This window comes from Panthera leo, chromosome E1 (genome assembly GCF_018350215.1).
Source record: "Panthera leo isolate Ple1 chromosome E1, P.leo_Ple1_pat1.1, whole genome shotgun sequence".
Taxonomy (NCBI): Eukaryota; Metazoa; Chordata; class Mammalia; order Carnivora; family Felidae; genus Panthera; species Panthera leo.
In genome coordinates, this window is record NC_056692.1 from 44,473,557 (window position 1) to 44,493,878 (window position 20,322).

At 48.5% G+C, this 20,322-nt stretch overlaps 1 protein-coding gene and 1 pseudogene across 1 annotated transcript in view; one reads left to right on the plus strand and one right to left on the minus strand.

Moving 5' to 3' along the window:
• The window catches only part of ITGB3 (integrin subunit beta 3), a 54,480-nt gene extending 34,870 nt beyond the window's left edge, over nt 1-19,610 (plus strand). Inside the window, exons 10-15 of the mRNA XM_042917170.1 lie at nt 568-997; nt 6,928-7,150; nt 8,315-8,415; nt 10,574-10,693; nt 16,362-16,528; nt 17,861-19,610. Of these exons, the coding sequence (XP_042773104.1) occupies nt 568-997; nt 6,928-7,150; nt 8,315-8,415; nt 10,574-10,693; nt 16,362-16,528; nt 17,861-17,926 (1,107 nt within the window). The 3' untranslated portion in view covers nt 17,927-19,610. The remainder of the gene's footprint in view (nt 1-567; nt 998-6,927; nt 7,151-8,314; nt 8,416-10,573; nt 10,694-16,361; nt 16,529-17,860) is intronic.
• On the minus strand, nt 9,623-9,777 carry LOC122207509 (annotated as a pseudogene).
• Nucleotides 19,611-20,322: the final 712 nt, after the last annotated feature.

A 20,322-nucleotide genomic window follows, 5' to 3' on the forward strand; every position in this document is an offset into this window, starting at 1 on the left:
TCACAGGTTCTGTTCTGCTTGAGCTGGCTTATTTCACAGGTGGAATTAAAAACACACACACACACACACACACACACATATCCAGGGGCACCTGGGTGGCTCAGTTGGTTGAGCATCCAACTTCAGCTCAGGTCATAATCTTGTAGTTCGTGAGTTCGAGCCCCACCTCAGGCTCACTGCTGTCAGTCTGTCAGCGCAGAGCCTGCTTCAGATCCTCTGTCCTTCTCTCTGCCCTTCCCCCACTTGCAGTCTCCCAAAAAATAGATATATATATAAAAAAAACCAAAACCAACCTCTCTCCTGACTGTAAATTATGTCTGTGCACCCAACCAGATACAACTGGACAACTGTCCCCAGGCTTTTCTTTTTGCTTTGCAGACCTTGGTCATTTGGAGGCTGAGGAACTCCAGGTTGCTGGGGGATGAGACACCCAGTTTGGATATTCCCGGGCGGGGCAGGGCGGGGCAGGGCGGGGCAGGGCGGGGCAGGGCGGGGCTTCTTTCCCTCCAGGGCTGGAGTGATAACAGGGTGCGCCTGTGTTTGAATGCGGTCTTCCTTTCCACCCAGGTGAGCTTCAGCATTGAGGCCAAGGTGCGAGGCTGCCCGCAGGAGAGGGAGAAGTCCTTCACCATCAAGCCTGTAGGCTTCAAAGACAGCCTCACCGTTCAGGTCACCTTCGACTGTGACTGTGCGTGCCAGGCCCATGCTGAGCCTTACAGCCGCCGCTGCAACAATGGCAACGGGACCTTTGAGTGTGGGGTGTGCCGCTGCGGGCCCGGGTGGCTGGGGTCCCAGTGCGAGTGCTCCGAAGAGGACTACCGCCCCTCGCAGCGGGAAGAGTGCAGCCCCCGGGAGGGCCAGCCCGCCTGCAGCCAGCGGGGCGAGTGCCTGTGTGGCCAGTGCGTCTGCCACAGCAGTGACTTTGGCAAGATCACGGGCAAGTACTGCGAGTGTGATGACTTCTCCTGCGTCCGCTATAAGGGGGAGATGTGCTCAGGTGAGTGAAACTGCACACCCTCCCGCCCCTGTACCCGCGCACGCTCGCTCGCACATCCACAGCCTCTGGAAACTTAGGCCGGGGCTTAGGTGGGCACAGGAAGGCCCAGCAGGCAGAGCCGAGGGGATGGTCCTTCCACTCCAACGGCAGAAGACAGGAAGGAGGTTCTCTGTAATTCCGCTCTGCTCCCCGCGTCCTTGCTCCTGGGGTACACAGCGGAAGGGAGCCTCTGCTCTCCTGGAGCATGGGAACGAGTGGGGGAGCCTGAAGGTGAAGACCGTTATTTTCTTTTCTTCCACCTGCCATCCTGCTAATACTTTAAATCACTGGCTCTTGATCATTTCAAGGATGCGGAACAACTCCCTTTTTAGGTTAAAAAAAAAAATCTCTGGCTGCTGGTAATTAGATGTTTAGTAGTTACAGATTCGGAAACTGCATGGTATCAGAATGCGTAGTAAAGTTGGTAGTAATTATTTTACATGAATTTGTCTTTTCATGACAAGACTTGGAAAATAGTAAAAAAGCAAGGCAATGGAGCACGTTTAACAGCCAATACACTCGGAACAATGAGTGGAAAATCATAAGCTCTTTTTACACGCTGGCACTATTTTGTTATCGCTATTGGCACTATAACGTTTTGGATTCTAGATCTGTGCTGTCAGATATAGTAGCCCCGTGTGGCTATTTATTTGTAAATTAGTCACATTGAATTATAACTTAAATAAAATTTAAATAAATTTAAGTTAAATGAAAAATGAGGGGCGCTTGGGTGGCTCAGTAGGTTAAAGCTCTGACTGCACTGCCAGGGTGTTGACTGCATAGAGCCCGCTTGGGATTCTCTCTCTCTCTCTGCCCCTCCCCCATTGGAGGTTTTTTTTTTTTTCCTCTCTCTCAAATGAACTTAAAAAAATTTAAAAAATAAATGAAAAATGAAAAATTCATTTCCTCTGTTGCTCAGGAGCTCCACGTGGCTCGTGGCATGCTGGACAGCACAGACATGGGAAAGGATTGCCATTGAGAGGCCCAGCCTGCAAACTGGGGGTTACGATTTTGGCTCCTTCTACCTGCAGGATACTTTTTGTCCTTCTCATTACAAAATTCAGTAAAGTCTTGAGGCCCACGGAAAATCTCAACCTGGTCTTTCCTTGCCCTAAAGACTGCTCCTAGGCTACTTCCCCAGCTAGACCAAGTGGAACGAATGTGAATGTCGTCTGTATGTGCTGACAATGCTTGCAGAGGCAACTAGGCAGCCTGAGTAGTTCCTGGGGCACTGGGGATAGGTTTTCGCTGGATTATGGTCTCTGAGGCTTGATTCCTCTTGTGACAGAGAGATCAAAGACATTTGCAAGTTGTTTAGGATTGGTTTATGGGTGTATTGTGTGGTTAATTAACACAGATTATAATTGGCTTCTTTGGTGATCAAATCTATGGCGGAGATTGGCTTCCTTTGCAATGGGGCTTAAAGGAGCCGAACTAATCCAACCAGATGTTCACTTTAACATCTGCCTTTAAGAAAGCTTGATTAGAAAGGGCTGCCAGTGTGGTTCAGATGGTTAACTGACTCTTGATTTCGGCTCAGGTCACAATCTCAGGGTTTGTGAGTTTAAGCCCCACGATGGGCTCCTCCCTGACCCTGTGGAGCTTGCTTAGGATTCTCTCTCCCTCTCTCTCTGCCCCTCTCCTGCTTGAGCTCGCTCTCTCTCTCAAATAAATAAACTTTAAAATTTATATATGTATATATATATGTATATATATATATGTATATGAAAACTTGATTAGAAAGGTAAATCTATGTCATTCTTTTAAAAAAAAATTAAAAAGGGGGCACCTGGTGGCTCAGTTGGTTAAGCATCCTACTTCAGCTCGGGTCATGATCTTGCAGTTTGTGAGTTTCAGCCCTGCGTCAGGCTCTGTGCTGACTGCTCAGAGCCTGGAGCCTGCTTCAGATTCTGTGTCTCCCTCTCTCTTTGCTCCTCCTGTGCCCATGCTCTGTCTCTGTCTCTCAATAAGAAATGTTAAAAAAACAATTTGATTCTAAAAAAACTTAAAAAATTTTTTTTAATGTTTATTTATTCTTGAGAGAGAGAGAGAGAGAGAGAGAGAGACAGAGACAGAGCATGAGTGAGGGAGGGGCAGAGAGAGAGAGAGAGAGAGGGAGACACAGAATCCGAAGTGGGCTCCAGGTTCTAAGCTGTCAGCACAGAGCCCGACATGGGGCTCGAACTCACAAACCTTAAGATCATGACCTGAGCTGAAGTCGGAGGCTTAACTGACTGAGCCACCCAGGTGCCCCATAAATCTATGTCATTCTAAAACATGCCCAAGTCACATAAAAAAGACTTCTTTTTATTATCTACAACATTGTTTCCTTTATTCATGTCAGCAAAATTTGACAGAGATTGGAAAAAAATGGTAGCAGGGAGATTAGGGGAGAAAGAGATCAGGCACGGACCCCCCAACAGCAGTTTGAATTAGAGGGTGAGGGAGGCATTTCAGCTCATTTTACTAGTGAATAGTACTTACATCATATTCAGAGTACCAAAAGGAATGGTAAGTTTGATGTGGGAGACCACGGGGAGTAGGGTGGGGCTGAGGGGAAGAGGGTTGTCCTACGTGAGGCCTACAGATAGCCCCTTGGGGGCACCAGGGACAGAGGGAGGGCCACTTCTCCTCCAAGCCTCCTGGTTCCTGGTCTGGTATGAGGCAGGGTGGGAGGGACCGCGGGCAGAGTGTGTTTCCTTCAGCTGCTGGCCCCACCGATGCTGCGAAACAAAGCCATCGGGTTCAGCAGCCTGCTTCCTGCCTCTCACTGGTGCAAGCACAGCTCGTCAGCAATGCGCTCCACCCAATTCAGGAGGGAACCCCAGGCAGCAGCTCAGAGGCCTCCCTCCCCCACTGCCAGCCCGGGTGTTGTGTGCCTACTGGCTGCAGGTCTGGATCCTGTGGTGCTGCCGTCACACTCCCCAGTGACGGATGCTCAGGGACACACACTTATTGAGCACCTGTTCTGTGCCAGGCGCTCAGTCCACACGGGTGAACAGGGGGCATGCGTGATTCCTGACCACTCAGTTTGTAGACCAGTTCACCATTGTCTCTTCCCTGGGCTGCTGGCCTGGTCTGTTCTTTGCTGCAAGCAGTGGCTCACGAGGGGGGCATGCTATGACTTAGCCATTTCCCCAGCCTCTGGCCTTCCCCCTCCCCGCTGGAGGCATGGTCTTTTGTGGTCATCTGTTATCAGCACTTCCTTCGGCAACATCAGGGAGTGCATCCTTCTCCCCGAGGGACTCCCCGAGGGACTCATCCTTCTCCCCGAGGGACATCCATGAGCATAGATTGATCAGACACCCCTGAGCCAGGTTCTGTGCTGTAGTGTTGTGGGATAGGGAGGCATGAATAAGACAGTTTTGCCCTTAATTAACTTACCTGAGGATAATTCACAACATGAGGCAGAACGTGCCAGATCTTAGAAGTGAGGCGTCCTTGGGGCGCCTCGGTGGCTCAGTTGGTTAAGCGTCCAACTTCGGCTCAGGTCATGATCTCGTGGTTTGTGAGTTTGAGCCCCGCGTTGGGCTCTGTGTTGACAGCTCAGAGCCTGGAGCCTGCTTCCGATTCTGTGTCTTCCCCTCTCTCTGCCCCTCCACCCACTCTCACTCTGTCTCTCAAAAATAAATAAAACATTTTTAAAAAATTAAAGAAAAGAAGTGAGTTGTCCCTGGGGAATGTTATAGGAGTCTCCTGGAGAGAGACCCAGTGTGAACAGAGGAGGCCTGGGTGGCTTCATGGAGGAAGTAGGATGTCAGACAAAGGGTCGGCTCATAAGGCAGGGAGGAGTGGGGCTGACATCGGCCTGGGAGTCACGCTCTATAGGGAGAGGTCATTCCCTCTGACCTAAAATACTTGCTCCTCCCTTACCCCTCCCCCTCCCTCATCTCCACCCCTCCCCTGCTGCCTTCGTTTCTATTTCCCTCCTCTTTCTTACACTCTCTCTTCATTTCTCACCCTCCTCCTCTGACTTTGCTGTGAACCCAGGCTCAGCCACCCTTTTGCTGGAGGGATGCCAGTCCTGTGACATTACCGCACTGTAGCTTCCTTCTGAGGGCTGACCCTGCCAGGGCTCGGGCTCGGCCTGCCGGCTCCGGCCCGCCACTCTACTTCCAGCCTCGCTCCGTGGCTGGCCTGGCAGACCATCTTCTCAAAGGTTACTTTGTTTGGCCTCACAAAGGAAACACTATGGGACAAGGGTTTCTGAGGAGGCGGAGGCCTCCGGGTGCTGCCAGACCTCTGTGGCGTCTGCCTTTCCCTGTTCGGGAGCCATCACTGAAAGCTGCTTGTAGTAGACACTGTGGGGCCCCTCCAGCTGCTGTTAGGGCTGCTGATAATGGCTCACAGCTGCCCCTTCCTTGGAATTATCTTCAGCTGACAGGAGCTGTCTTGCCCTCAGACCTGGGCCAATGACTGGTGGACAAAGGTTACACAAGACCATTCCCTTTGCCTCCGGGTGGAGCGGGCTCTACTCTCCAGATATTTGGAGCTGGGGCAGCTGACCTTATGTTTGCCATCCAGAAAGAAGCAGACATCTCTTTCCAAGGCAGCAAAGGTGTGTCTGAGTCTTGAATAGAGGATGGTGCTAGGATCACTGGCAGAGAGACTCATTGACCAAGGGCCTCTAGTCAGACCCACTGGGGTCCCTGGGGAGCAGAAGATGCCAGCTAGTGTCTGTTTGAGCCTATGCACCTCGCTCTCCTCCACCATCTTGGGGCCCATCCGCTCACACAGTGACATGATTTTGAGACCCGTTGAGGTTACTTCCCCTTGGCTCCCTGCCTTTCCTCTGATTAACAGTCAGATTTTTATTATTCATCCACTTCTTCCTGATTCGGAATCCTTGAGAATGAGTCACCCTTTCTTCTGAGTTTGGGAGAGCCAAGTTTTCAAGCCTTGTTAAGTGATTAGGGGGATGTAGCACTGAGAGTTAACACCTGCATTTAACCAATCTACCCCCTACCCCAATCTCTCTTTCCCATTCCTACATTCATGCAGTAAAGTGAGTAGGTCTTTCCTACTAGGGCTGATGGCTCTCTGCAGTACTGTGATGATACAACACAGGGCACATGCTGGTGAATGTGTGTGTGGTTCCCAGGATTTTTTTTTCTTTTTTAATGTTTATTTACTTATTTTGTGTGTGAGAGAGAGAGAGAGGGAGAGAGAGAATCCCAAGCAGGCTCCAGGCTGTCAGCCCAGAGCCTGATGCAGGGCTTGACCTCACTAACCAAACCGTGAGATCATGACCTGAGCTGAAATCAAGAGTCAGATGCTTAACCAACTGAGCCACCAGGCACCCTACCCAGGAACTTAACTAGGACATAAGCTCCACGGTAATAGGGACCTTTCCTGTCTCATTCACTGCCGAATCTCCAGTGCCCAGTGTGAGCTCAATAAATATTTGTTGCATAAATGGATAAAGAAACATTAATTGCATGCCTACTGTATTTCAGACGTTACGCTAATCCCTGCCGACGGACAAATTGATATGTCCTCTCTCACTGTGGAGCTCAAAATCTAGAAAGAGAAACAGATAGGCAAGCAAATGGGCTGGTCATGAGGGTTAAAATAGAGGCATATGTAAGTGCTGGGAGAACACGTAGTAGACAATTTGCTCCGGGGAGGTCAGAAAAGGTTATGGAGGGGAAGGAACTTTTGAGTTGAGCTTCGAAAGGTAAGTGGGAGTTTGGTAGCGATCACAGGACGAAAGGGCGTCAAGGCAGAGCTAGCAGCGTGAGGCTAGAAGGATAGAAGGTGGTGACGCTTCCGTGGGGTGTTAATGAGTGGCCGTGGGAGGAGGGTGGATGAGGGTAAAGCTGGAGAGCAGGCTGAGCCACGGGTTGGGGCCCCTCACCTGCTGCCCGCCCCCTCGGGCTGTGTGCTTTCAGGTCACGGCCAGTGCAGCTGTGGGGACTGTCTGTGTGACTCCGACTGGACCGGCTTCTACTGCAACTGCACCGCGCGCACCGACACCTGCATGTCCAGCAACGGGCTGCTGTGCAGCGGCCGGGGCGAGTGTAAGTGCGGCAGCTGCAAGTGCATCCAGCCCGGCTCCTACGGGGACACCTGTGAGAAGTGCCCCACCTGCCCTGACGCCTGCACCTTTAAGAAGTGAGTGGGCAGAGAAGTGAGTTGGAGCCAGTCGGGTGCTAGAAGGAGGGAGGGGGTCCCCCAGGCTAGAATCCCCAACCCTCCAGGTTCTTACTCACCAAAGCTTCAGGAGGAGGCGTCCGCTGCAGCTAAGAGGCTAGCTTTCCTCTTCCCACGGAAAAGTTTGGGCAAAGAGGGAGGGAGAGCCAACCATGCAGGGGCCAAAGTAGCACCCGCTGGACTCCAGTTGGAGAAACCCCTCTCCTGGGATGGCATCCTGAATCCCTGAGTTGGGAGGAAGGCTAAACCAGGGAACTTCTGGGGAACGTTCTCATGTTCCGATCGTGTGGGAGAGTTGGGCTGGAGTTATGAAGGATTCTGTGAAACAGGAGATGTTCGCTAGTACAAACTCCACTCATCTGGGGTCAGGGGAAGCTCCTGCCATTTCTCTTGCCACTTTCAGCAGGGCTGGGCTCATAGGCATGCAACCTGTGCATTTGTACAGAGCCCTGTGCTTAGAAGGGCCCCATGCTTGGTTTACCGCTCTGCTGGCACTGTCTTGTAATGCTTAGGGATTTTTGAACAAGGGGCCTGACATCTTCTTTTGTGCTGGGTCCCCAGATTACATGACCGGTTCTGCCTTTAAGGCTCCTCGAAGTGGCACACGCCTTACCTCCTGTCACACTCTCGGATGGGACATGAAGAAGTTTAATGAGGGGACTGGGGCCTTCTGCCTGCCAGGCCCTGCCTCTGGGTGAGGAGGAACTCCCACCCCTGAACTCCAGACCCGACCCTCTGGGTCCCCCAGAATTGTCTTACAGGGGTTTTTGTTTCGGTGTTTGTTTTCCAAGGTGGGGCAGCTTTCTGGTGTGTGGATGTCAGAGCTGGACTGACACACACGTAGGTTTGCTCCTCTCTCGTCTTTTTTGTTTGTTTATTTTTGAGAGAGAGAGAGAGAGACAGAGTGCAATTGGGGAGGGGCAGAGAGAGGGACACATAGAATCTCAAACAGACTCCAGACTCTGAGCTGTCAGCGCAGAGCCTGACGCAGGGCTCAAACTCACAGGGCTCGAACTCGAAGACGGCGAGATCATGACCTGAGCCGAAGTCGGATGCTTAACTGACTGAGCCACCCAGGCGTCCCTCTCCTCCCTTGTCTTAATCTCTGTGTCGTCTCTCTTTTAGGAAGTGTGTGGAGTGTAAGAAATTTGACCGAGGAGACCTACATAAAGAAAATACCTGCAGCCGTTACTGTCGTGATGAGATTGAGCCTGTGAAGGAGCTCAGTAAGTTCAGCATGTCTTAGAATTGTGCACATATGCGGCTGCTGAAGTTTTCAGTTGATCCCAAAACGTGTCTATGTCTCATCAGTAAAATGGAAGAGTAATCCCTGCCTCAAAGGCATGTTGTACAGACCTGATGCACACTAGGCACTTAATAAAGGCCAGCTTCCCTGAGTCCTCTTGTGCCCTCTGCTAATTTGTTCCACAGTCCCTCCCCATTCTGCTGCTTCCCGGCACCCACAGACTCAGCAAGACCCTACAGATAACTTTTAAAGTATGTAGAAATCAACCCTAACTTGACCTCCCCAGGGAGAGGAAGACAATGCATCCCATTTTACGGATGAAGAAACCTAGGCTAGGTGATGTCAGTTTAGGAGGCTAGTAACCATTTACTGAGTTTACTTAACTGAGAGTGTTCAGCAATGCCCAGGCATACTGCTCTGCTGGTTTGGAGGGAAACCTTCACCCTTATGGATTTTAGCTAAAATCATAATGCTGTAGCCTTTTTTGGCTCTCTGGAGCCCTTCCTAGAATAAGACAGATAAAAATACAGTGGTGAGCAAAACTCTTGCCTGCAGTCATTGTAGTTTGAATTTCACCTTGACCAAAAAGGGGATAATCTTTGTTGCTGTCAGCACATCTGATGTTATCTGGGTCAGCTAGGCATTGGTTGGTCTAGGGAGATGGCAATCTCTCCTGAGATAGCTGTCTCTCACGAAGGCAGGAAACATGTTTTCAGTGAGAGCCACAGTGAGACACAGCCAGTCAGTCGGCTTCTGGCTTGGGGTGTTACAGAAAAGGGTCAGCTCTCTGGATCCTTTGGCTAATATCAGAAGTGGGGCTGGTGGGGGGGGGGGGTGAGGGGCATGATTTGGGGATTGAGTTTGAAGAGACGGCTTTTCCTCCTGAGGAGAATCGGTATGCTGTGATTAGCTCAGGCGGGCAAGACTGCTGAGAGAGATGTGAGATGTTTTTATTACCTAGACCAGAGGGGAATCTCAGGTTAGTTGAAAGTATTTCTCTTACCCCCACCCCCGTGCCATGATAATCATAAAGATACATGCTTGTTTGTATGGAATTGTGTAACTTATAAAAGTTAGGCAAGTATCTTTTCATACACATGATCTTGTCTTTTTCTCAGCCACCTAGTAGAGTAGAACTGTGGTACTGTTGTTATCTTCATTTTGCAGATGAGGAAACTGAATCTCAGGAAAGCTACATAACTTGCCCGAACAAGTTAAGCTTAGAATGAATCTGGAAATCCTTACTCTTTCCACTGTACTCTTATACCACTAGTTTTCGGGCGGCTCATTGAGTTCAAGTCTGATACTACACTTGATCTTAGCCAAAAGGCCGAGAAACAATCATTGAGTTCAAGTCTGGTGTGCTCTGAGACTCCTGTTTTAGTTCTGTTCCATCACGTACTTGTGTTGTGATCTTGGTGCATTTGCTTAACATCATCGTGTGTCAGTTTTACCTGTCTGGTTGCATCACTATAGGACGTGGTGCAAATGATAGAGGGGCACCTATAGTTTCCCTGTCAGAATAAGAGGCTTCAGAATTAGAAGGGGTGAAGCCTACAAAAAAGTGATGGGAGTCAGAGAAGAGAGGCTGGCTCTGGAGAGGAACACTGGATCAGACGCAGAAACGGAAGAAATGTAAGGGCTTTGCCAACAAACTATTGAGAATAGTTGAGCCAGGAGGGAAAGGAAAGAGAGGGAAGGGAACACCCTTCTCTATTAGGTACTGTTCACTTGACATCATTTAGTTCTCTACCAGTGTTGTGAGGTGGGTTATCCTTTTCCTTTCATAGATGAAGAAAGAGCCAATGAGGTCAAGTAACTTCCCCAATATTACGCAGCTGACAGGTGGTAGAGCCAGGCTTTGAATCACACTGTGTCATGTGTTCTGTCATGTCCCTTCCAAGGGAAGGAATACGAACCAAAAAGGGTCTGGGAGGGACAAAATTCAGCAGCGAGGGTCATCTAGAGGCAATTGCCAGGCACAACAGCCATCTCAAGTCTAGGCATCTTGCCTAATGTCAGGCATAGGGTTTCCTGTTGCATACTTTCTCAGAAGTCCCATGACTGGGGTTTGGGGATGGCCCCGTCTTCCAGGAATTGCCTTGTTTTTCACTCTCCCATATTTTCCCCTTCCTCAGAGGATACTGGCAAGGATGCAGCGAACTGCACGTACAAGAATGAAGATGACTGTGTTGTCAGATTCCAGTACTATGAAGACTCCAGTGGAAAGTCCATTCTCTATGTGGTAGAGGAGCCAGGTACGTGAACCGCCAGGGCCCCTGACACTGCACCTATAGGGAGAGGGAGAGCCACGTTAGGCAGCAATTTCCACCCATTGCGCCTCTTACACAGAACAGCCAAGTTAAGACTACCTTACAAGTGGTAAGTTAGGGCCTGTCATCTGGGGGTGGGAGATATTTAAATACCAATCTTTGTGAGAAAGTGACTTGCTAATTGAGGAGGCAGAAAAAGAAGGTGAGTAAGGAAAGGAAGAAGGTAGATATGGATCCCACGAAGGGACAAAATACATCCTGGCATTTTTTTGAGGTGACAGTATTAAGAAGTGAGGAATTTAAAGTCTGGGACTCTTCAGCATCCGCTCCACTTAAGGTCAGGTGGTTGCCAAGGGCAACCTGTTCGCTGCTTCAGAGGAAGGCCTGATGCTTTGAGGTGTTGACCTTACCAGGGTCACCATGAGACACAGTACTGGCTTTGAGGCACCAAGCCAAGGTGTTCTGAGCACTGAAAAGATAGTGCTTGCTCTCACAGCCTTCTGGAAGCAGGAGGAGCTCATCCGTCATACACAGACCAACCACAGGTTTGTCGCCATCCAGTGTAGTAGATTAGCTCTCTTCCCCTTACCACCCCCGTCTCCTTCCTTTCTCTTACACAACAGACGAAGCGATGAATCACTACAAAATATTTTCGAGTACTTATTGTATATCAGCCAGTAGACTAGGTGCTGGGAATATAACAATAAATCAAGCAGATGTGGCACTCACAGGCCAGGGGGAGAGGGACATGTAAATTGATAGTGATACTGCTGAGGGACAAGGGCTGTGCCAAGGCGGGGGGTAGACAGGAGCTTCTATGAGTGAAGGAACAATGTCTGAAGGCAGAGACTAAGTCAGTTGGTTGCTCGTCAGTTGATTCCTACAGCTGTAGAAATTTCTTCAAATCCTCCTTCAGACCAGGGTCCAGCAAACACTTTCTGTTCAGGGCCAGGGGTTAAATATTTTAGGCTTTGGCGGCACCTGGGCGGCTCAGTTGGTTAGGTGTGTGACTCCTGATTTCAGCTCAGGTCATGATCTCATGGTTCATCGGTTTGAGCCCCACATTGTGCTCCGCACTGACAGTGTGGAGCCTGCTTGGGATTCTCTCTCTCTCTCTCTCTCTCTCTCTCTCTCTGCCCCTCACCCACTCGTGCTTTCTCTCTCTCAAAATAAATATTTTAGGCTTTGTGGGCCTTGTGGTCTCTGCCATGACTACTCTGCCATTGTAACAGGAAGGCAGCCATAGTCTATATTTAATGCACAAGCCTAAGTATATTTAGAAAGACAGGTGGCAAGCCACATTGGGCTCCCAGACAATAGCTTGCTGGCCCCTGCTTTAGGAAAGTGGGTCTCAAACTTTTCTATGTTCCCCTTGCTAAAAAATCGAGAGTCCTGAGCCCCATGCTGCTTCCATGAGCCTCTATGTTCTTTTTATTTGATTTTTTATTACATTTTTAAATGTTTATTCATTTTTTGAGAGAAAGATGGAGCACGAGTCGAGAGAAAGATGGGAGGGGCAGAGGGAGAGGGAGACACAGAATCCGAAGCAGGCTCCAGGCTCTGAGCCCAACGCAGGGCTCGAACCCATGAACTGTGAGATCATGACCTGAGCCAAAGTCAGACACTTAACCGACTGAGCCACCCAGGTGTCCCCAGCCTCTGTGTTCTTGAATAGTGCTCCTGGCAGTTGTGAGACGCCCCAATATTTGAGTGCCTCTGCTTTGGACACATCACTTCCCCTAGTGAGCCTTCTCAGACCTCCTCCATCATCCTTTCTTCTGATTCGGTTGGGTGCTCCTGTTTGAGTCCCAGAGCAGCTGTGTTTCCCTTAGATGGGCCTTCATTCCACCATTAACTTGCTTCTTTAATCACCCATCTCCCTCAGTAGATCACGTGCCCCACGAACACACGAACCATCTGTCTTATCTATCGTTATATCTCCATACTTGGCTCAGTCATCTACAGAGAAGATACTTAGTAAACGGGTTTTGAATGAGTTACTAGGACTGATTATTCGAGTTGACAGGCAGGCTTGCATACATGTTGATAACCTGCTCGGAGAACTTTGGCTGCTTGGAGAAGGAAGCGGGTGACAGTGGAAAGAAGCTCTACTACATCCGGGTCAGCCAGGGTGTTGCTGGCTGCATGGGTACCGGAGAGCATGGCGCCCCCTACCGTGATATTGTTCACCTGCCTTTCCCAGGGCTCTCACCCTTCAGAAGGGAGAAGGAAGGTAAAGGAAAGGGTATGACCTTAATTTTATTTAGCGACTCAAGGGAAAGCTGACATGGGAAGGGGAGAGGGCAGAGTCTGGGTATGTATCTGTGGGGGAGCACATGTGGATTATTTGGCCATGACCCCTCACACTTTCCCGCCCACCTGTGTTAACACGTTTCATGGATTTTTCCACACCCGCCCTATTTGCACCTTTGTGCTTTCTCATTTTTGAAGGGCAGTACGTTCTTGCTTTGGGGTTTAACGTTACTTCATCTCTGCTATAACAATCCTTGCAGGTGCTTCTGCTGTAACACCAAAATCTTTTGGCTTGATATTCTTAGATGGAATCCACTACTTGGAATTATGGGGCAGAAAGATGGTGATAACCTGAGCTGGTACAAATAACCCCCCAGGGTGGGGGGTGGAGTAGCTTTTCCGATGTAGATTCCATCCTCCACATGAGGAGATGGGACCCCAGACCCATATTCCCTATCTTGTTGCCCTGGAATTCTGAATTTGACCTCTCTTCTCACCTACCGCCCCCAACTATTTTCAGGGGTTCTGGCTTTGTGCAGAATGTGTCATCTGAGGTCCCAGAGCATAGGAGGGGATTATTCTCATTCTCTTCCCCAACTCATGCCTTTGCGGATGGTCTCCCTGAAGGGCTGGGCCACTGCAAGGCAGTAGAGACAGCACTGCCAAAGGGCTTGGCCTTGACTGGGTGGTGTTCAGCCTACTATGTGGAGTGGGCTCCGCTGAGCTGGGTCCTTATCACTCCCAGATAGAGTTGCCTCGTCGAATACAATATGTCCCATTCAACATTTAGTACCTACTTAGGCTGAAAAATTATTGTTTATCTGAAATTCAAGTTTAACTGGATTTCCTGTGCTTTTGTCAAACCTGCCAGCCCTGCCCAGTCTTTCCTGACCTTGGGTCTCCACGATGGGTCCTCATCACCGTGGCTGAGAGAGCTCTCTAGAGACTAGCTGATCTCATCATCTTCTTCCGGGAATCCTGCCATCTACTCCTTTCAGGACAAATGCTTAATAGATGTTTTTGCCTGAAGACCTCTTGACATTCTACTTGTCCTGCCCATACTGACATGCAGAATTGAAGAGATTTCACTCTGAGGTTTGAGGGTCAGCCCTCTCTTCCCAAGAATTCATAATTGTTGTTCCCGGAAGAGCTGGTGCCCTTCACTCCTGGGAACTCAGACACTGGAACCTCACAGCCTCTCTCCAGATGCTCCTTTAATTATAGACAGGTTATAATTTGGTAGCTTGGGAAATAGCCAGCTTGGGTCTGCATCGGTGGTTGTTTTTGGGTCATGTGTGGTGAGCATAGGGTGTATGTTTAGAGAAGAAGGTGGGAGACAGTGTGGAAAGTAGGCATGACCACCTCTCCAGACCCATCAATACCCGTATATTCAAACACCTAATTACATAACACCTGAGAAGTTACTGGAGTGAGGTCACCCATCAGACACCTGTGGTTTATGGGAAGCAGAGCTCTGCAGAGCACAGTCAGCTTGGTCTTCAGAGGGGTGATGCACCTCTGTCTGTGTTGGTTGTTGACTAGGGTTGAACAGGAAGTCGGCTTTCAATAGGGTTAGGATTAAAGATGACGAAATATTTTGGGAAGGAACCCAAAATATTGTCTGGGTTGGCAGGCTTCCTGGTCTCTGTGCTAACAAGGACATTAGGTTCCCAGCCCTCAGAGATGTACATATCCAAACCAGAGAAACAAATACAAATGCCTAAGGAGCTAGGTAAATAAATTAGTGAAAACAGGTGTAACAAGAACACGAGTAATAATGGTAGCTGATAGTTATTGAGCACTGAGTCTGTGCTAGGCAGTGTTCTGAGTTCTTTAAATATATTTAACTTATTTGTTTATTTTTACAGGTTTCTTTTTTTTTAAATATTTATTTTGTGGGAGAGAGAGAGAGAGAGAGAGAGAGAGAGAGAGAGAGAGGGAATGCACGAGTTGGGGAGAGGGGCAGAGAGAGAGGGAGAGAGAATCCCAAGCAGGCTTCATGATCAGCATGGAGCCCGATGCCTGGGTGGCTCAGTTGGTTAGGCGTCCTACTTCAGCTCAGCTCACGACCTTGCAGTTCGTGGGTTCAAGCCCCTATTGGGCTCTGTGCTGACAGCTCAGAGCCTGGATCCTGCTTCAAATTCTGTGTCTCCCTCTCTCTCTGCTCCTCCCCCACTCATGCGCACTCTCTCTCTCTCTCTCTAAAAAAGAAATAATCCTTAAAAAAATAAATAAGTTGGGGTGCCTGGGTGGCGCAGTGGGTGTTCGACTTCAGCTCAGGTCATGATCTCACAGTTCGTGAGATCGAGCCCCGCGTTGGGCTCTGTGCTGGCAGCTCGGAGTCCGGAGCCTGCTTCGGATTCTGTGTCTCCCTGTCTCTCTGCCCCTCCCCCATACATGCTCTGTCTCTCTCAAAAATAAATAAACGTTAAAAACAATTTTTAAAAGTATATATTTAACTTAACTATGCTTCATAAGTTTTGGAATTCAGTGCTATTACTTTCTCCATTTTAAACATGGAGAGATAGGAAACAGACACCCAGAAAGGTTAAATAGTTTATCAAAGGTCACATAGCAAAGTAAGTTGTCAGCCAGGATTCGAACCCTGGCGGTCTAGCTCCAGAACCCACAGTAGCACAGCCTCCATGACAAGTTAACATGTTGCCTCTGTTTAGTGGAGAAAAGAGGGTGGTGACAAGTCTGGCAAACTAGAAAATGTGTCCCATCTAAAGGGGACAGCAGCTACTCACATCTAACCAGAGCTGCCCTGTGGGTGCAGTGTTTCCAGACCTTTTTATTTATGTTTAAAAAATTTTTTTTCACTTTTATTTATTTTTGAGAAACAGAGTGAGACAAAGCGTGAGCAGGGGAGGGGCAGAGAGAGAAGGAGACACAGAATCTGAAGCAGGCTCCAGCCTCTGAGCAAGCAGTCAGCACAGAGCCTGATGCGGGGCTCGAACCCACAAAGTGTGAGATCATGACCTGAGCCGAAGTCAGACGCTCAACCGACTGAGCCACCCAGGCGCCTCTATTTATTCATGTTTTTAAAGGGAAGAAGAAGAATCTGAAGTTTTAGGGGGATAATCTCCTGATTATTCCATGCTGCCAACAAAATAAAAATTTAGTCAAGCTTTTGTTTTAAATCCAGTAGAGTTAACATAAAATCAACTTTTTAATAAACACTTGAGTAGGTTAGATTCTACCGGGGGTGACCTGCTTATGACCTCTAATTTAAACTACTCAGGACAGATTATTGCTGTCTTAAATATTGGTGCTCCCCCCCCCTTTAAAAATTTTGATTTATTTTGTAAGCCCTGTTTCCCTCAGAGAGATTTCTAGTAATTTCTTACTTGGTCAGGTTGCCTTTACAACGTCCCTGCTCTGTGCTCTCTCCTGACAGAGTGTCCCAAGGGTCCTGACATCCTGGTGGTCCTACTCTCAGTGATGGGGGCCATTTTGCTCATCGGCCTTGCTACTCTGCTCATCTGGAAGCTCCTCATCACCATCCATGACCGGAAGGAGTTTGCTAAATTTGAGGAAGAGCGAGCCAGAGCAAAATGGGACACAGTAAGAGTCGGGGCTGGGCATTTTCTTAAGTCATTGGTTTGAGAGCCTCAACTGGAAATAGTAGGTACTTAGGGGAGCCAGGTTCAGCCAGCACCATAATTTCCCAGTTAGTCTCTGTTGTGGAAATTGGGAGATGGTCCTGTTGTCTTTATTATTCCTGAAAACCACCTGAGTCTCTCACTGCCACACAGTGACCATAGGTCCCATAGGTGAGAACTGACTGAGTACAGGTAGGGCCCAGCTCTGCTCTGGACACTGACATAATCAAAAGGAAACATATTCTCTAATTGAGGAAGACAGGACAAATGATGGGGGGTGGGGAACGTTATTATTGCCAGTTTGTAGATAAGAAAACTGAGCACAGAGACGTTCAACAGCTTGCCCAATTGTGGGAGAGAATCAAGTTATGATAGAAATGACTCTTTGGGCCAGCCTCTTAAAACATATCCTCTCTGCAATTTATTCTGATTGCATTCAATCAAGCATCTATTGAGAACTTTCTATATACTTAATTTTGCTCTGTTCTCCTTTGGCTCATCTTCCACATTCTGACTTTTTTTTCTGGACCTTCCAAAATGGCTGTTTGAGTCCATGAATGTCAAGCGGGAGGCTGAAAGTTTGTTCTCATTTGATGGTCACCTCAGGCCTTGGTACTCAAGGGTCCCAAGAAACTTGAGATGTTTCTGTTCGTACAGTGTAGAAATCTGGAATCTCAGCGGCACATGAGAATGTGTTGTATTTCTTGAAATGGGACTCCTAAAGACGGCCAGATCTTATGGGATTTATCACTTTTTGTTAGAAAATAATTTGGGCAACCCAGTGAGGGTCTTATTTTTTCCTGCTAACATGACAGTGGGTAGCGCTTGGAAGGATGAGATGAGAACAAATTAAAATTATTTTGAGTGAAAGCTATCCTCTCTGTTTCAGCTACCACCTGCTACATTTCTCGTCTCTGCCCGCATCCGCCAGCATAGTCACAACAAAAGAAAAAAAAATTGGAGAAGGGCAAAAGAGAGAGTTCAGGAGAGAAGCAGGAAATAGATACTGGCTACAAGTGGTACTGAGGTGTTTGGGGATCACCAAAAAGTAATGGGTTGAATTCAACCCCTTCGAAACAGCAGCACAATGGCATTCCACTTTCTCTCTCCTCTTATTTCCTACCCACTCCCATCTCAGGAGCGAATATGGGGTTACAATGAGCATTAAGCGATTCATGGATGGTGTAGCCCGGAGAAAGGTGTCTTGGGTAAACTCTTCAGGCGAAATGTAATCATTGAGGGCAGGGAAGAATTGAGGAATTCACTGTAAGACACATTTCTGTTCTCTCCGCAGGCCAACAACCCACTGTATAAAGAGGCCACATCCACCTTCACCAACATCACCTACCGGGGCACTTAATGACAAGCAGTCATCCTCAGTTCACTGTCAGGCTGTCCCAGAATTGTGGACACATCTGCTGTCATGTTTACAGGGAACGAAATCCGTGGGGCAGGATCGGGGGCTGGGAGTGGGGTGGGTTACAAGAATGTCAGTATGTGGAGGTGTGGGTCTCTGTGCGTGTGTGCGCGTGAGTGTGCTGCATGTGGGGGAGTGTGTAATTTAAAACTTGAGGTGTGTCCAGACACGTGGAGCTCCTCAGCCTTTGTCCGCAGAATGCCTCCTTCAGGGATCCTTCCTGCTTAACCTTAGGGTGACCCACGTAGCTGAGCAGGTACTGTTCATTACCTCACTGAGAAGCCAGCTTTCCTTTTCCGGCCATTTCTCCCGAAGAGAAGGGCAGGGCTGAGCCTCTCGTTCCAGAGGAAGGGGCCTTGACTCTGCCTTGAGTTGACGGTTCTTGGGTCCGACGCTCAGCAGCTCTGATAGCAAATGCTGGGCTCCGCAGCCTTGTCGTGTCATCTGGACTTTGATCTCCTTTGCCTTCCCTCAGGCTGACGGAGAAATCAGAAGCAAGAGCAGCCATCGGAGTTGCCTATGTCTTTTGCTGTCCCCTCAATCCAGTATGGTTCTCTCACAAGGGGAGCCCTTGCCAGCAATTCTGTTGGGAGTGAGGATGGGAAGGCCACTCAGGGGTCATGCATGGCCTGGATGAATGTGCCAGAGTCCCCCAGTTCATAATCATCACCCTTCACATTTGTCTCCTTGGCACCCCACCCTAGAAGTTCGATTGGAGGACGCGTGTTACCCTTAGACCAGCATCACCTCTTTACCTGCTACGTCTACACTCTCACTGCTGTAGACATTTGCTACATACTGGGAATTTCTTTCATGACCGGACGCTTTTCCTCCCAGGGAGAGTGCTGTGATGAGAGCCAGAGATCTGGCCCCACCCTTCAGGCCCTCTGCCCCTTGTCCAAGGCACCCCCCCGCCCCTACACCCAATCTGGTGCTTCTGTGTGCTACATCCATCCATGGGGCTGATTGCACTTATCTACCTCTTGGCTGTCTTGTGAAGGAATCATTCCCATGGGTCTCTGAGTCTGCTGGGCATATGTGCCACATTTAGAATGATGGGCCAGTTGTATCAGCGTGTGTGGCCTATTCTCCTACGGGCTGGGCAACCTCATTTTAACTCAGTCTTTAATCTGAGAGGCCACAAGTGCAATTTTATTTTATTTTTCTCATTGGGTCACCTGAAACCATGATGAGGCTTGCTTAATCTAAAGGAACATGTACAGAAACACATTTGCATTATATTTTGTAGTTTTATTTGAGGAGGAAGGAGCATATTTAAAAACAAACAAACAACCCCACATAGACTTGGGATGGATACAGACCCTCCCACTTGGCATCATTCATAGGGAGTTGCTGCCCATTTGCTGGATCTGTAGGGGCTCTCTCATCCTGGGAGCCTGTGGGGATGGCCCCACGGGCATGCTGGGCCATTCTGAGCAGGAGGGGTACAAGTGGTTCTTTTCTCCTAGCAGTTGCTTCCTTGGTGTTCACATTGGTCTAAACATTAACAACCACCCTCACCCCCCATTCATCAAGAAAAAGGAAAGAGCTATAGACAGTGGTCTGACGATCAGAAAATGTAAGTCCTGGCCTCATTGTTGCAGCTGAGGAAGTTTTACCCTTAATTAAGGCAAGCCTCTCTTCCTTCCCTTCGGGGCTCAGTTTTCTAGTTTGAAAAATGATAGTTTGGACCAGCCAGTCTGGAAGGTGTCTTTCAATATTGATAATCTGAGATGCTGGGATTTACTGTGGCATCAGACATACAGTCAAGATTCCATGAGATGTTGATACTACTTTTTTTGTTAAGTTGGGAGATCTGAGAGACCAGCTTTTGCAAGAGCAGATGTCATTCCACATCACCTTTCTCAATGAAAAAGCCTCATTCTGTCCTCTCTTAGAGCCCCTTCTCCAATGTTTGTTAGCAGTCACATTTCCTAATGTAGCACTTAAGCTCCACTTAGTTTATTATTCCTTAGCTCACTTTGCACACGTTTGCATCCACATATAAGGGAGAGGAATCCATTAAGAAGTAGCTGAAATGTGTATTCTGTATTCGTGTGTTAACACTGAGAATAAGCCTTGGAATTAGGAGTAGGGCAAATGACTGAGCCTTGTCTCACCCATGGATTACTCTTTACTGAAAGGGATGGTAGTACAGTAGAGGGGTAAATGGGGGAGGGGAGGGTCGATAATGAATCCAAGAAGTTTAGAACCTAACTATACCCTTTGGCTACTGAGACAAGAGTCCATTAAAGCAGTAGTTGGACCTTTTCTTTAGATAAGATGGTTTATATGAAGACACTATATCAAAGGAGGAAGAACATATATTTAAAGGATGA